At 32.0% G+C, this 13,998-nt stretch overlaps 3 protein-coding genes across 3 annotated transcripts; 2 read left to right on the plus strand and 1 right to left on the minus strand.

Annotated features, from left to right (window-relative positions):
* Positions 1-1,178: 1,178 nt before the first annotated feature.
* LOC118271095 (probable RNA-binding protein EIF1AD) lies at positions 1,179-5,189 on the plus strand. Its single transcript, XM_035586982.2, has 2 exons — positions 1,179-1,582; positions 3,935-5,189. The coding sequence occupies exons 1-2, from the start codon at positions 1,460-1,462 to the stop codon at positions 4,301-4,303; spliced, it is 492 nt and encodes a 163-aa protein (XP_035442875.2). The 5' UTR covers positions 1,179-1,459; the 3' UTR covers positions 4,304-5,189.
* On the minus strand, positions 4,903-6,816 carry LOC118271094 (speckle-type POZ protein-like). Its single transcript, XM_035586981.2, has one exon. It carries the CDS (start codon positions 6,654-6,656, stop codon positions 5,517-5,519), a length of 1,140 nt encoding a protein of 379 aa, XP_035442874.2. The 5' UTR covers positions 6,657-6,816; the 3' UTR covers positions 4,903-5,516.
* Positions 6,817-7,118: 302 nt separating this feature from the next.
* LOC118271175 (ras-related protein Rab-30) lies at positions 7,119-13,969 on the plus strand. Its single transcript, XM_035587130.2, has 4 exons — positions 7,119-7,578; positions 8,258-8,441; positions 9,662-9,813; positions 11,065-13,969. The coding sequence occupies exons 1-4, from the start codon at positions 7,408-7,410 to the stop codon at positions 11,164-11,166; spliced, it is 609 nt and encodes a 202-aa protein (XP_035443023.1). The 5' UTR covers positions 7,119-7,407; the 3' UTR covers positions 11,167-13,969.
* The last annotated feature ends 29 nt before the right edge of the window (positions 13,970-13,998 follow it).

Raw genomic sequence — 13,998 nt, forward strand, 5'->3', positions numbered from 1 at the left:
GTCAAACAGATTTTATTCCGTAAATATCGCTCCAAAAGAAGTTTGACTCATCTCAAGTGCTTTTAGTCAACATGTATCTTTAATACTATCGAAAATTCTTTTACTACTAACCTCTACGAACCCTTTTTAGTAAATTTTAACGTTTGTAGTAATCGTATATGCCTTGAAACAGTATTTAGGTAATAAAAATCGTTTTCAAAAAATACTCTGAAAAGAATTTTTTTTCTGTTTTACTACAAACGAATAAAATTGCACTACAATCCACTACTAACGTTCATTTATGAGAAACAGCCGGAAAAAACATTTTTTTTTTTAATTTTGGGGAATGACATTTTTTAACTACTTTTTTCAAATTTTTCGGTATTACTACTAACGAAAATAGCTTCACTACCTATCCACTACTAATCGAAATCTTTCGAAAAACCATTGAAAAAACCAATTTTTCCAAAGTCGGGTGGCATGTTCACACAGGTATAACACGGTAGCCAAATGTTTTAAACTGTAGCTAGAGGTACTTACCTATTAAATCCATTTACTTAGCTCAATTTAGGGAAGTTCCACAATGTAAGCTACCATTTCAGTAAAAACTTGACATTGTAGAATTTTTTCTTAACTTGAATTTCATTAGTTCCAGAGTTACCTACGTTAATGACTTTTACAAGTATAACTGTACTACCGGGGTGATATATTGCATCATTATACTCGATATCAAGCTCTAATCAAACAATATATGTACTGATATAAATCATAATGTGAAATGAACATATAGGTAAGTCATTTTCGGAACGATCAATGAAAAAGTACCCACCTATAGATACGATGCAGCGATGCACAATGTATACATACCTACATATGCGTTGAGATTTATACATACTTTTCAGCACAGAAGACTAGTTCCAGCCCCGGCAGTCTGCATTCTATATCATTAGCGAAATAGAAATACAAAGGATTTACGGAATTTACAACATCCGTACAGTGCATCAATTTCAAATTCTTAAAACATTATATTTTGATTAAACATAAGTCTAGTAAGTCTTGATAATATGAATATTAATTATTTTTTAAAATAATTCTACGACATAAAACATTTGAGAAAATAAAAATCGAATGAGAAGAAAGATATGCATAAAATTTCAACCAGAGCAATATTCGGATCTGGAACGCTACATAACCTACAACTATACGTATACTGACATATAGCGAGCGTAGCACTCTGTTCTGTGAGAACCGATCGATATTCGATAAAGAAGATTCCATTTTGTCCTAAGAGTATTACAGATAAAGAGTGATTCTGTGTTTAGTGTAACTAGCTGATGCACGCTATCTTTGTTTTCGTTCTTATTTCAGTTTTCGCGACGGGTTTTAGTTGTAAATTAAAGTAACACTAAAGCCTTAATAAAAAATCAATACAATCAATTTTTAGTTAGGGGTGTGTATCTTTTTGTTTTATTATTTGTAAATGTCTCGAGTGACTAGAAGAAAGCACGTCATGAATGAAAATACGTGGGATGATGATGAGCTCCCTAAGGAGAACCAGAGCATTGTGAAAGTGACCAAGAATAGGGGAAATAATTTACATGCGGTAAGAAATTCATATCTAGACACACGGCAGTGTGTCCGCCAAGTTCGAGCAAAAAAACCGACACACCGGCCGTGGGTTATATTACACGAACCATTTCGGGCCAAGTTCGACCCACCTATAACTCAAAATCTATTTTATCTACGCATATGAAATTTCTAGTATCTGTCGAGATCTACTTACTTATCTAAAATACAAAATTTCATTAATGTACCTATTGTAGGTCTTGAGATATTGACGTCAGAAAATCGCTATTTTTACTATACACTCACTGACTGACTGACTCACTCACTCACTCACTCACTCATCAAAAACCTAGACCACTTCCAATGGTCGTATTGACTTGAAATTTGGCATGGAGGTAGGTCTTTAGGTCAAGGTAAAGGAAAAAATCTGAAAATGGCCAAGTGTGAGTCGGTTTTAAAAATAATGAAGGTGTAAATTCATACCCCTAAGGAACTAAAACAAAAAAATTATCTATATCTTCCAATGGTCGTACCGACCTAAAATTCGTTACGAAGGTTTGTATTTAGTCAAAGTAAAGTAAAATAAGAAAAAAAGAAAATAAACTTTACAAAAATAAATGAAATCCCACCCAAAACATAAATGTGAAAGGCTGCCAAGTTCGATAATATTGGAATGCTTCGCCTATAAAAGAAGTGAGATCTAAATAAGTACCAAGTTCCATACACAGACCTCAGTTAAAAATGATATAACTTGGCAAGTTTTAATAGAAAATTATATACTTGACTCATTGCGTTTAGTAGGTTTATAACAAAGTGTGTGAAAACTTGCCAACTTGTTATATCATTTTTAACTGAGGTCTGTGTATGGAACTTGGTACTTATTTAGATCTCACTTCTTTTATAGGCGAAGCATTCCAATATTATCGAACTTGGCAGCCTTTCACATTTATGTTTTGGGTGGGATTATATATAGAAACTTAGAGATTCAGCGACCCCACAGTCAAACCATTACAACGGTTTTGTGGGGCTTAGTCTATAATATTGTTACCTGTGTGGAAATGAAATAAATAAATAAATAATAAATATAAATCTATATCTATACTTATACCAATAGATATCAGTATATATTTTCAGGTTTCTATTAGGAAACATTTTTCTTATAAATTTCATTGTTTAAATGCGCTATTCCCTGTAAATATTGGATATAATTGAATATTTAACACACAATTGTGTGTATTTATTGAAGAGAACCATATGTATGATAATATAACACCATGCTACGATCAATAGGGGCCGAACAGTGAGTGTAGCCACACGTTTGTAGCTGGCATGTGATAATTTTCTAATAAAATAATTAGTGAAGTCATCGAGGAGGTCTATGTGCAGCAGTGGACATCTTGTGTCATCAATTAAATCAATCATCATCATCAGCCTATAAGTGGCCACTGCTGACCAAAGGCCAGTATACTATAGTAGTCTTTGCAAAGGCCTCTTCTCACATGAAGAAGGTTTGAACATTAATCACCACTCTTGCTCAATGCGAGTTGGCGAATTCAAATTTATGATTAGAAATTATAAAGCCCAGGGTTTCTCACATACTTGAAATTCACAGTTTATCAGTGGTGTCTAAATAATCTTAGAAAGTACATATAACTCAGAAAAAGTCACTGTGGTACTTGCCGTTGGTAGGATTTGAACCCGTGCTCTCATGCATAAGAAGTTGGCGTCTTAAATCACTGGACCACCACATCCCCAAAGCACCAATTAAACCAATGATGTTGGTTTAATGTTCTTATATCGTGACTTTCAAATTAATTACTACATTATCAATAATTATTATTAATTTTATTCCATATATTAATTTTAAAATCCACAAAAATTCAGATTTAAATACTACTTAAAATAAGAGCAGATTAGTAGAGTAGTACTCCTAAAAGAAAAAGGAATAGGAAGGATTTCAAGAACTGCATGCAGTATCAGTTAATGTTACAATTATTAAAAGTAGTACCCAATACCTAGTTTTGAATAAGCTATTCAATTTTAATAATTATATATGTATAGCATTGCCAATTTGAGACATTTAGTACATGTTGACTGCACGGTAGTCGCGGTGGCTGGCCAATCGGCTACCGCGCCCACACGGCTCAATCCTTTTGTGTGGTCCATTAGGTTTTGTTTCGGGTCAGGGTGTCATGTGTATGTATGTAAATATACCCACGACACAGGAGACAACAAGAGACCCTAGTGTGAGGCAGTTATTTTAAAGAAAAATATAACCGTTTTATCTGGCTGTGACAGTTGTACACTTCTCTAAGTAGTTAATTTAGTTAAATTATGAGGTGTGCTATAAAATAAATAATTTTATTTATGTAAAATTTTTCTTTTTTAGGTAATTAATCCATCTGGTGAAGAATTCTTAGTATCAATGCCTACTAAATTCAGAAAAAACATTTGGGTGCGACGGGGATCATTTATCGTTGTTGAACCGATACCTGAAGGAGACAAAGTAAAAGCTGAAATAGTCAAAGTTTTGAATAAGGACTCTATAAAATATTATAAAGAACAGAATGTTTGGCCTAAAGAGTTTGATGACACACAAGGGGACATGAGTGATGATGAATTATTTGCCAACTGTAACAGAGACCCAGCATACTGTAATAGTGACACCGACTCGGAAGATGATGATGATGACGACAGCAGTGATCTTATGAGTGAAACGGACAGTGGTAACGACAGTGGTGATACTCGTACGAGATAATTATTTATTGTAATATTAAATTTTTTATAAGTATTTATTTGATTTGCTATGTTGAGCAATCTTTTCTCCCTAAGACAGGGGTTCCCAACCCTTTTCTGGTCAAAGACCACTTTTATAATTCTTGTTATGTTAGGGATCACAACTACTATTAATTTTTTCGTGTGGGCTTACTCTCTATTTTGCATTAGTGTAATCAGTTGCACCTCTTAGTTGTTTTCCTTTTTTGGGCTGAGGTGTAGTCTTGTATACTTTTTTTATCGCAGACCATTTTGTCTGCAGACTACCGGTTGGGAACCACTGATCTAAGTACTTACTTATGTACCAATGCATTGAGCAAATATGTTTATACTCATCTCTAATTTTAGGCAACTATAGTTATTTAGGGACTAGTACAGTAGTGTTTTTTAGATTTATATAAATCGTACCTTTGTAAAGGCAAAGGCAAACATTCTAAAAATGAGTTGAATATCCTTATTAAGACTAGGGTCTGCTCATTACTTAACAAATTTTTAGAGTTTTTGCCCTTTATACTATTGTATTACCAAATATATAACGTAGTAAGCTTTTAAAATAATATAGAGAATGAAAAGAAACAAATATCTTGTCATATTGTCTATAAGACATTTTATTTGTTACACACTTCTCAAAATATTGTATACATAAACATATAAAATGAGATTTATATTGATAACTTAAAGACCTAATTGACATCATTTTAGATTTGCTACAAAACTTGCACCCTACTTGAGATCATAATAATTATAGACAAAACATTTGTAATAGTAGACTAAATGTTAGAGGAATGTTTACACCAATTTCGTTACCATATTAGCCGACATTGATAATTGTATGTTAATCAAATTGTAATAAATATTTCAAAATTAAATATGCTACTTTATTACATTCATTCATTACAGTCCAATTTAACGCCCTCAACATTACAATTTTTCTTTTAAATTCTAATGGCAAAATAATTAAGAATTTAGTCATTGTAATATCATAATTACTAATAACAATCTGGCATTAATAAGAACAATGATAATAGGACAAGTTCATCTTAATTGCCATTAAGATTTAAAACATTAATCACACACACACTCGCACATAAGCTGGAATGCACTACAATCTGTCAGGAATTTGGAAATATGAAGACAATATGAGCAACAATTGTCAAGTTTAATCTCATAGAAATCTTCTGTAGTGAGATAGTTAACTACTTAATATCTGCATCAATATCATCAGTCATAATGTATTCATAAATCCTTTTGATCAGTTCTACAGACTTCACTTTATTCCAACCTTCAGTCTTGGTTATTAGTTTTGCCTGACCATCCTTTATGAACTCCAGGGTAAGCTGCTTCAACGCATTAGCAGAGTGAAGATCAGCCAGTTGTAAAGTTTCTATGGCATTTTCCACTGTTAGTTTCTTATGCAAAGCTTCCTCGCAGAGATTCTTCAATCTGCTTAGTTGGTAATAGTCTGCCGCAGCCAACAACTTCTCTGGTATTTCGTCTACCCTTGGAGCTTTGTCACTGTATATGAAAGTCAGGACTTCTCTCAATACCTCCGACTCTAATGGAGATTCAACAACATTAGTGTAGCATTCAGTAGTATTATGTTCAAAGTGTGCCCTGAGCACTGCACTTCGGCTCGCTAACACAGCCTTGTGCACCTTATATTCAACATCCTCAGCAGATTTCATAGTGACATCAGAAAACAATCCATTGTTTAGTAAATTTTCAAAATCATTGCTCAGTTGTGCCTCAGGGATGTTCGAGTGGTCCACTTTAATATCATTAGTCACCATAAACTGGAATTTAAGTCGCAAACTGCCATCACTAAGTAGGAATATGTCTCTGCCATCATAACTGGCGATGTCTCGTTTGAATAGGGTTGCTAAGTACTGCCATTTATTTGCCTGAACAGTGTGATACTCTTTTATTACTATCGATCGCTCTTCGAAACGTTTCAGGCATATGGTTAGGATAGACTTCAAGAATACTGGAGTTGGAGACAGATAGTAGATTTCTATGATGTCATTATCTCTTCCTAAGAATTGCATCTTCAATTGAAATCTTGATTCAGACAAATCAGTAGAGGGATCCTTAGATTTCTCGGTGCGAAACTCTCTTTTAGTTTTGTTTTCCAGCAGTATGATAAAATTTGGCACTGTCCATATTATGGTATTTATTTTAGTTTGTCCCTCGGTACGGGTAGTATAATTTATACTAGACATAGTTCTAAGAATTTTAATTCGAGCAAACCAAACAAAATACGTGCTACGCCACCGAATAAACTTTATGCACCGCACGCATATACACCCGCGAATACAACTTGGACGCACTAAATACATCAATCAAAGTCATCTAACGGTCTGTCAAAGATAAACGTAATACCGTCAAACTAGATGAAAATTAAACTAAGAAACAAAACAAACGTGTTTATTTTAAATTAAGCAACAATTTACTAACTAACAAACAAACAAACTCTGGACTATTTTGTTATTAAGCGTCGCATCGTAGTGTTGTGTTGCAATGTTTTTGAATAGTATCGATTCACCTAAAATCGACTAAAAATTGACATTCATTGCTGTTTACGAAGTAAGTTTACGATAAGTTTTGCTAGCTGAATATGTAAACGTAAGTATAGTTTGAATAAAATTGAATTATTTGCAGCTTATACCTTTACTCTTTGGTAATATTTAGCAAACTTATAAAATAATTTCGTTGTATTAAATGGTTACTAAAAGTTAAAACGATGATAAACAAAATTAGAATATAATAAGTGACGCAAGCTTTTAACGTTCTTCGTAAAAGCAAAAGCCAAAAACAATTTTACTTGAACGACGTCGATATTTTTCGCTCTTGAGTTTTCTTTCTCATTGTTTTGGCTGTAGAATTGATTTGACAATACGGTTGTCGATTTCACTATCTAATCGTAATGAACTTGTGATCGCAAAATAATCTATTTGATAAAAATATCAGTGATTTATCGTAATGTAATAGACGTTCTATTCATCAAAGCGTAACAGTGAGAGGTGAAGATTACTAAATACCTAAAGAATTCTATTTTTTTCTCGCGACAAATGTGAATTGGTGCTCGTTATGGAGGATTATAAGTTTCTATTTAAAGTAGTATTAGTTGGGAATGCAGGAGTTGGGAAAACATGTTTGGTACGTCGTTTTACTCAGGGTCTTTTTCCACCTGGCCAGGGTGCTACGATTGGAGTGGATTTCATGATAAAAACTGTAGAAGTGGACGGTGAGAAAGTGAAGGTGAGTTTCTTTAACACTGATACCAAATATGGCATCTATTGCATCATTTTAGAGCTACAATTACTAGTTTAGAGTGTGTATTTGTGTTTTCTTTATAAAAAATAATCCTTTGTGCAGTGATGCCCTTGTATTATTATAAAGAAAATTAAAAACAATGAACTTCACACCAAGTTGCCAGTAATTAAGTCATTCAGTATTTATTTGTTTAGACCTGTAATAAATGAGAAAGTTTATGTTCAAAAATTATTTATTAAACTAATTTATAGTGACAAAGTTTGCTGTTCATAAATTAAACATGTACCTATTATAAAATTTTATATTATTGCATCTAATAATGTACTTTATCACATTTAATTATTACCTATCTGATATTATTTTTAGATGGTTTGGTGGATTTTCCTTTTAGTCCTTATTGCCTGATTTGTAATTTATATACTATGTCATATATATATATTATGAAATTTATATTTTCGTAATTCATACATGGAACCTAATTTATATACCATACAAGAGTCATAATAACATTCCAGGGCATCAAATATTTACTGAGAAGGTGTTTTTACAAATACCAAAACTTGTACCCATTTTTTTTTCTTTACACTTATAGTACCTAACAACTAATGAACCAAGCTGCTTTTATATGCAAAAAGTAAAAAATATTTTTGTTTTCCTCTTTTAGTTGCAAATATGGGACACCGCTGGCCAAGAGAGGTTCCGTTCAATTACTCAGAGCTACTACAGATCTGCTCATGCTCTGATACTGGTGTATGACATATCTTGCCAGCCGACGTTTGACTGTCTACCTGATTGGCTTAGAGAAATTGAAGAATATGCCAACAATAAAGTTCTTAGGATATTAGTTGGTGAGTAATTTTTTAATTAAAGATATTTCTAGCATGTTGACTAGTAGTGGTTGAATAACTGGCTGCTGGGCAACTTGTTATGGATTCCATACCTGTTCCAATCAGTGTGACACCCAATCTATGTGACCCACTATGCTGGGGTAATCACATTCAATAACACATCTACTTTTCCCTGATGCCAGGTATAGAGAGAAACAAATAAGTACAATTTGCATCTTTTTAGCTACTTTAAAAAAAATGGACTTTGAATATTTCCAGAACTGTATTTCATAATAATTTATTTTATTTGTTTCATAATGAAAATAAATCATTATTATTTTTTATTAAAACACTCGTAGAAGTTATACAGCTTACATAATAAATTGCAATGCTCCAATGCTTAAATCAATCCTTAGGGAATGAAAGTATTCAATTGGCATAATTATTGTAATGATTTAAAAAGAGAAAGTAAATTGTCTTACAAGGCCTTGTGTGGTCACTGCACAGTTGACATGACCTTATACAGGAACTTGTCAGTGAAGCTATTGATTCATTTGACCCTAATTTTCGAACCATAGCTGGAAGTGATCAATTTGATGAGGCCCATTGGGGTTAAGGACATGTTGTTTTGTAACTTTCATATGTTTAAATGTTGTTATTTAATGGTCTATTATTTTTGTAAGGAGTAGGTTTTAGACAGTAGTGTGTCTATATTCGATCCATAATCTATTTGAGACGCTGATTTCCAAAAAATTATGATAAGTAATTGATGAAAAGGTATATTACCAAAATTTTCAATTACTTAGTACTTTTATAAATTAAATAAAACAATACTCTCAATACCATATGAGGGTAACAGGGAGCGAGGTCGTAGGCGGTCACCCACGCCTTAAATAGCCATTCGATCTTGTTTGGTGATGACTCATAAACCTCTAAGTACTATTACGCCTTAAATCCTAAAATGTAGCATAATCTACTTATTCGATGAATAGGTATGATGATTAAGTTAAGATTATTTTATTTTTAATATAAGTTTTTTATGAACAAATACTGAGAACTTATTTTTTTTTTATAATCCCATTAAAATGTTAAGTTCTCTGCCTAATTTCATGCCTTTGTATGTAATTATTTTATTACATAAAATTATTTAATATTTTTATTCTTATTGCGATACATCAAAAGAGACTATTTTTTTCTGGATATAATTGGTTATTTTTTCAAATCTTATAATGCAATTTCAGGTAACAAAACTGATCGGGAAGACAGGGAGATACCGAGGCACATTGGCGAAGACTTTGCACAGCGCCACGGCATGTATTTCTTAGAGACATCAGCTAAAGAAGCTGAAAATGTCGAGCGATTATTTATGGAAATAGCTGTTGAACTCATGGAAGTAAGTTTACCCAATCTTTTTATACAAACATGCATTTATCATTCGCTTTAAAAGTGTTCTGCAAATAGCACTGTTTAGCTAAAACCTAAACAGATGTAGAGATGATTCAAGAAATCGAAACGGGAGTGAGAAAAGCGAGGATTTTTACAAGTAGCCGAGGTCAAGGCGTAGCGTATAAAGGAAAACTTGTATCTACACAGTTATTATGTTTTTATGGATTTGCAACCTATTGTTTAGGTGACTCGTAAATCATGACCACGCGATAAAAAAACAAATTCCACGTTTTGTTACGAGTATTAAGAGGCTGCCTCATTTGTTGAGTGGTCGTAAGTGCGACTGCCGGGTAAGAGGTCTCTTGAGGGAAGGAGAATCCTGGGTCGGGAAAAGTATTGCTGGTGTTTTTCGCCTTATCGAAAATTTCTCAGTAGTAGTATGGAGTCTGGAATTCTGGCCAGTATATGGCAAAAGGCTTACCACCTATTACATGAGACTGACATAAATAGTGAAAAGTTGGTGTATATTGTACAGTGGCATTACGTGCCATAATGTTCAGCTCTACAACGTAACGTTACGCCTTTGGGGATAAAAAGGCGTGACGTTACGTTACGAATATTAAGACATTAGAAATATTATTCAACAAAAATGGTCTTCTTGGAAGTCTTTACCGATAAAATTCTCACAATTATTTTCAGTTTCGCTAAAAACCTAAAATGCCGTGAATAATTACATTACCATGGACCATCGACTTGTTTGTGTTAACATTTATTGGGCATAAACGTTTGATTGTATAAATTGTTCGCTCAAAATAGAAGTGTAAATATTTTCGACTTATACATATTATAACAAAGTAAAACAGACGTCAATTTCCATCTGTTTATAATTTAGCAAATAGTACGAAGGTTATCGTTGAATGTTGTAGATTTTTACACATTATACTTAGTTACTTACAGGCCCTAGTTAGTGTAGTTGACGACTGATTGTTTCTTTTTTTTTCATAATCAGGTAATTCTCGATGGAATATTATCGGTAAATTACCTATGAAGTTATTTAGGTCTTTCTTTTCAGTTGGGGATGTCACAGCATCCCCTGGCTGCCTCTTATTTTAATTTATTCTCTTCATGTGGTTTGTTTGGTTATTTAACATATTACTGCTCCTAAATAATACCCCTTGCATGGGTAGGCGAAACATTTATTTCGTCACCTTATATGTAGTTATTTTTAAAGTACTAATCAATTTTTTTCTTATTCCAGCAAGCAAAATGCAAGGAGTTGCCGAAATATGACGGTAGCTTAGGACCGATCAACGGAAAAACAACGTCGGTAGGTGACGGTTCGTGTTGTCTACGCTCGTAAACTTAACGAATTTATCTCATTGATATTAAAATAGTTAAAATCTGCTGCGGTGTTTTTGAAAAGAGACTTTATTAGTTTCTACTAAAGGTAGGTTTTAAGATGCAAGCAATAGTATATTTTTGAGGGATTGAGGCGTATTCGTCACTTTTATTTAAATTGAATGTTGCATTAATCTTTTTTCTTTTTTTTTTCATTTAAATGGGTTGTGGAAAGAATATGCTAAAAGTACATAATATTTTCGTGCGTTGAAAATAAGTCAATATAAATACAATTTAATAAATAACTCCATACCACGTCACTATACTGACAAAAGGAATTGATATTTTGTTGTTAACGAATTAGTAAGTACCTATCGATTTTATAGATATTTTTAGTCGATTTTTTTATATTAATCGTTTTATTTTTTTATATTCTTGCCAACGAACGAACGACGGACTGACAAGAATTTTTTATTTGTATATTTTGTTTTAAAGCATTAATACTTTTCACTAACACCGCGACAGTCATGTCGTATATTTCGTAGGACGGAAGTCATTCCACTCGCTTTAAGTGCTGTGCCGTTGTCACAATGTCATGACGTTTGTTGTCATAATGTCATTTTCATGTCACTAATTCATGTCAATTCGTAGAAGTAGTGTTGATACCATTATATTGCATATCAAGTATTAATTCTATTAATTATAGTTAAAAATTGAGACCAAGCATAGGTTTACTCGACTAAAATACAGCTGGTTGTATATCTGTTATAATGGTTTAGTGTTAGGTCTTATGTTCTAAGCAGTAAGGTTGACTTTCACCAAGTATTATTACGGATGTGCGATTGGCTGTATACACATACACATAACGTTTAATGGACGACGGCGTAGATTGGTTAAATCTTTGGCAGACATCAAGGTTTGTTTTTTAATACGAGAAATGCATAATATTGTTAACATGGTACATGACACGCGTTTAATATTAAAATTACCGCAACGACAGCCTTAAACTGTTTGTAGATTTAAATAAGGCATCAATCATAATCGGCAGGCATAATAACTAAATACGAGATCAAAAACTGTTGTGACAATAGAGAAAGACTAAAATCATTAATAATTTAGTCGATTAATCGATTACGCTTATCCCTGGATTTAGTCGTTTAAAATCAATATCTGTAATTAAATATCAGTTCTTAGATTGATTTACAATTAAGAATAAAAACGAGTTCAACAAATTATATCGTATCTTCGTGTCAAGGAAGGTAGCGTGGAGTTAATTGGTTTATATTATAAATCATGTTAAGATGTAATTAGTGATAATTGTACGTTGTAAATCAATTGTCTGATGTCTGACAAAGATTCGTTCTACGCTAGTAACGTCAGGATAGTCATGACATTGTATCAATGTAGTAAACGATTTTGCTGTTTGCAACTTTTGTTATTAATATGATAAATTAGTACCTATTGCCCAAATTGTTCGTAAAAATGTTGCAAAGTAATATTTTCGTTTAATTATTATTGATCCATTTTATCATTTGAATGCCATGTTCCTTAGAACTTTAATTTACGTTTTAAATTCGTAAAGTCAAAGAATTATGATAATGAATCCAGTATTGATATTGTACTTAATTTTATTTTATTATTAATTTATTTCACTTAAAAGATTGTAGTATTATTTTGAAGCATTTTTACACAATGTGAGAGGGCTTAGAACATCTCTCGGAGTGGTTACTAGATAATGTAGGGTAATGTTACTGAAATACTATTTTGTAGACGATTACCTAGATTTTAATGTACTCTAATGTTAGAATTGATAGTCACAGGAATTACAGAATCAGAGACTGTCTTACTACAGGACAATATGCATGTTTTGAATGAAATTGAAGTGTAGACATGGACATGGAAGTTTTCTCGTGTTGTAGTGAATTTTATTACTTGTCATAGTCGTTAGATTCAAATTTTATCTTTTGCTCTATAATTTTAATAGCAATGTTCGTTCTGTTAGCATTTACATACATTTATGTGAATATGTTCCCTTAAAATAAGCAACAACTTCAATTTCATTTATAAATTAATACAGTTTTGTGAGAAAAATGTTGATGAATGATAGACTAAGATCAGTATTTGTTACATTCCTAAAATGCATAGTTGGAATAAATTGTTGTATTTTCTACATATTTTTTTTATTCATTCAAGAAATGTTAATAATGTGATCTCTTTTAAAAATATATTATTTTGTAATAGAATTTGACTAGATATTACGATACACATACATATTATTGTACATTTATTAATTTTGCTAGTTTATCATAAAAGCTACATAATAGTGTTTTAGTAAATTGTTAATTTTAACTTAGTGTTAAACGATTATATTTATTTTCTTGTTGTAGGTGCCCATTTTGGAATTTTATATGTTAATTTTTTATACTAAACATCACACGTAACTGTATAATGCACTTGATGTTTTAAATGATTTTTTATATTAAAGTTATATATTTCATGTTGTTCGTAATTTTGTGCAATATAAAGTTTATTTTTGTCGGCCACACTTGCCTAGTTGACATTGCTATGTTTTATTGATTAACATACATAAATATATTTTAAATCATGTTATGAATTGCGTATTTCTATGCTTTTGTACAATGTTGTATTAGTCCGATACAGTTTAATGTTGATTTGTGGCTGGTTGCACTATTATTGGATCTGAAATATCTAATTGAATAAATATTTCTCCATATTACATTGATTATAATTATATTGAAATTAATCCTCACCAAAGAAATTGAATTATTGTAATACTCGGAATATAATAAATCACTTTGGATATATGTTTTGTTTTTTTTTTTACCTAACTTAT

The sequence above is a fragment of the Spodoptera frugiperda genome, chromosome 9 (assembly GCF_023101765.2).
Source record: "Spodoptera frugiperda isolate SF20-4 chromosome 9, AGI-APGP_CSIRO_Sfru_2.0, whole genome shotgun sequence".
Classification (NCBI taxonomy): domain Eukaryota; kingdom Metazoa; phylum Arthropoda; class Insecta; order Lepidoptera; family Noctuidae; genus Spodoptera; species Spodoptera frugiperda.

Excerpts from the sequence above, each read along its gene's own strand:
- LOC118271175 (XM_035587130.2), top strand. The coding sequence starts at position 7,408 with ATGGAGGATTATAAGTTTCTATTTAAAGTAGTATTAGTTGGGAATGCA. Across the intron at positions 7,579-8,257 it reads TGGACGGTGAGAAAGTGAAG|TTGCAAATATGGGACACCGC; the intron begins GTGAGTTTCTTT and ends TTCCTCTTTTAG. Across the intron at positions 9,814-11,064 it reads TAGCTGTTGAACTCATGGAA|CAAGCAAAATGCAAGGAGTT; the intron begins GTAAGTTTACCC and ends TTCTTATTCCAG.
- LOC118271094 (XM_035586981.2), bottom strand. The coding sequence starts at position 6,656 with ATGTATTTAGTGCGTCCAAGTTGTATTCGCGGGTGTATATGCGTGCGG.
- LOC118271095 (XM_035586982.2), top strand. The coding sequence starts at position 1,460 with ATGTCTCGAGTGACTAGAAGAAAGCACGTCATGAATGAAAATACGTGG. Across the intron at positions 1,583-3,934 it reads GGGGAAATAATTTACATGCG|GTAATTAATCCATCTGGTGA; the intron begins GTAAGAAATTCA and ends TTTCTTTTTTAG.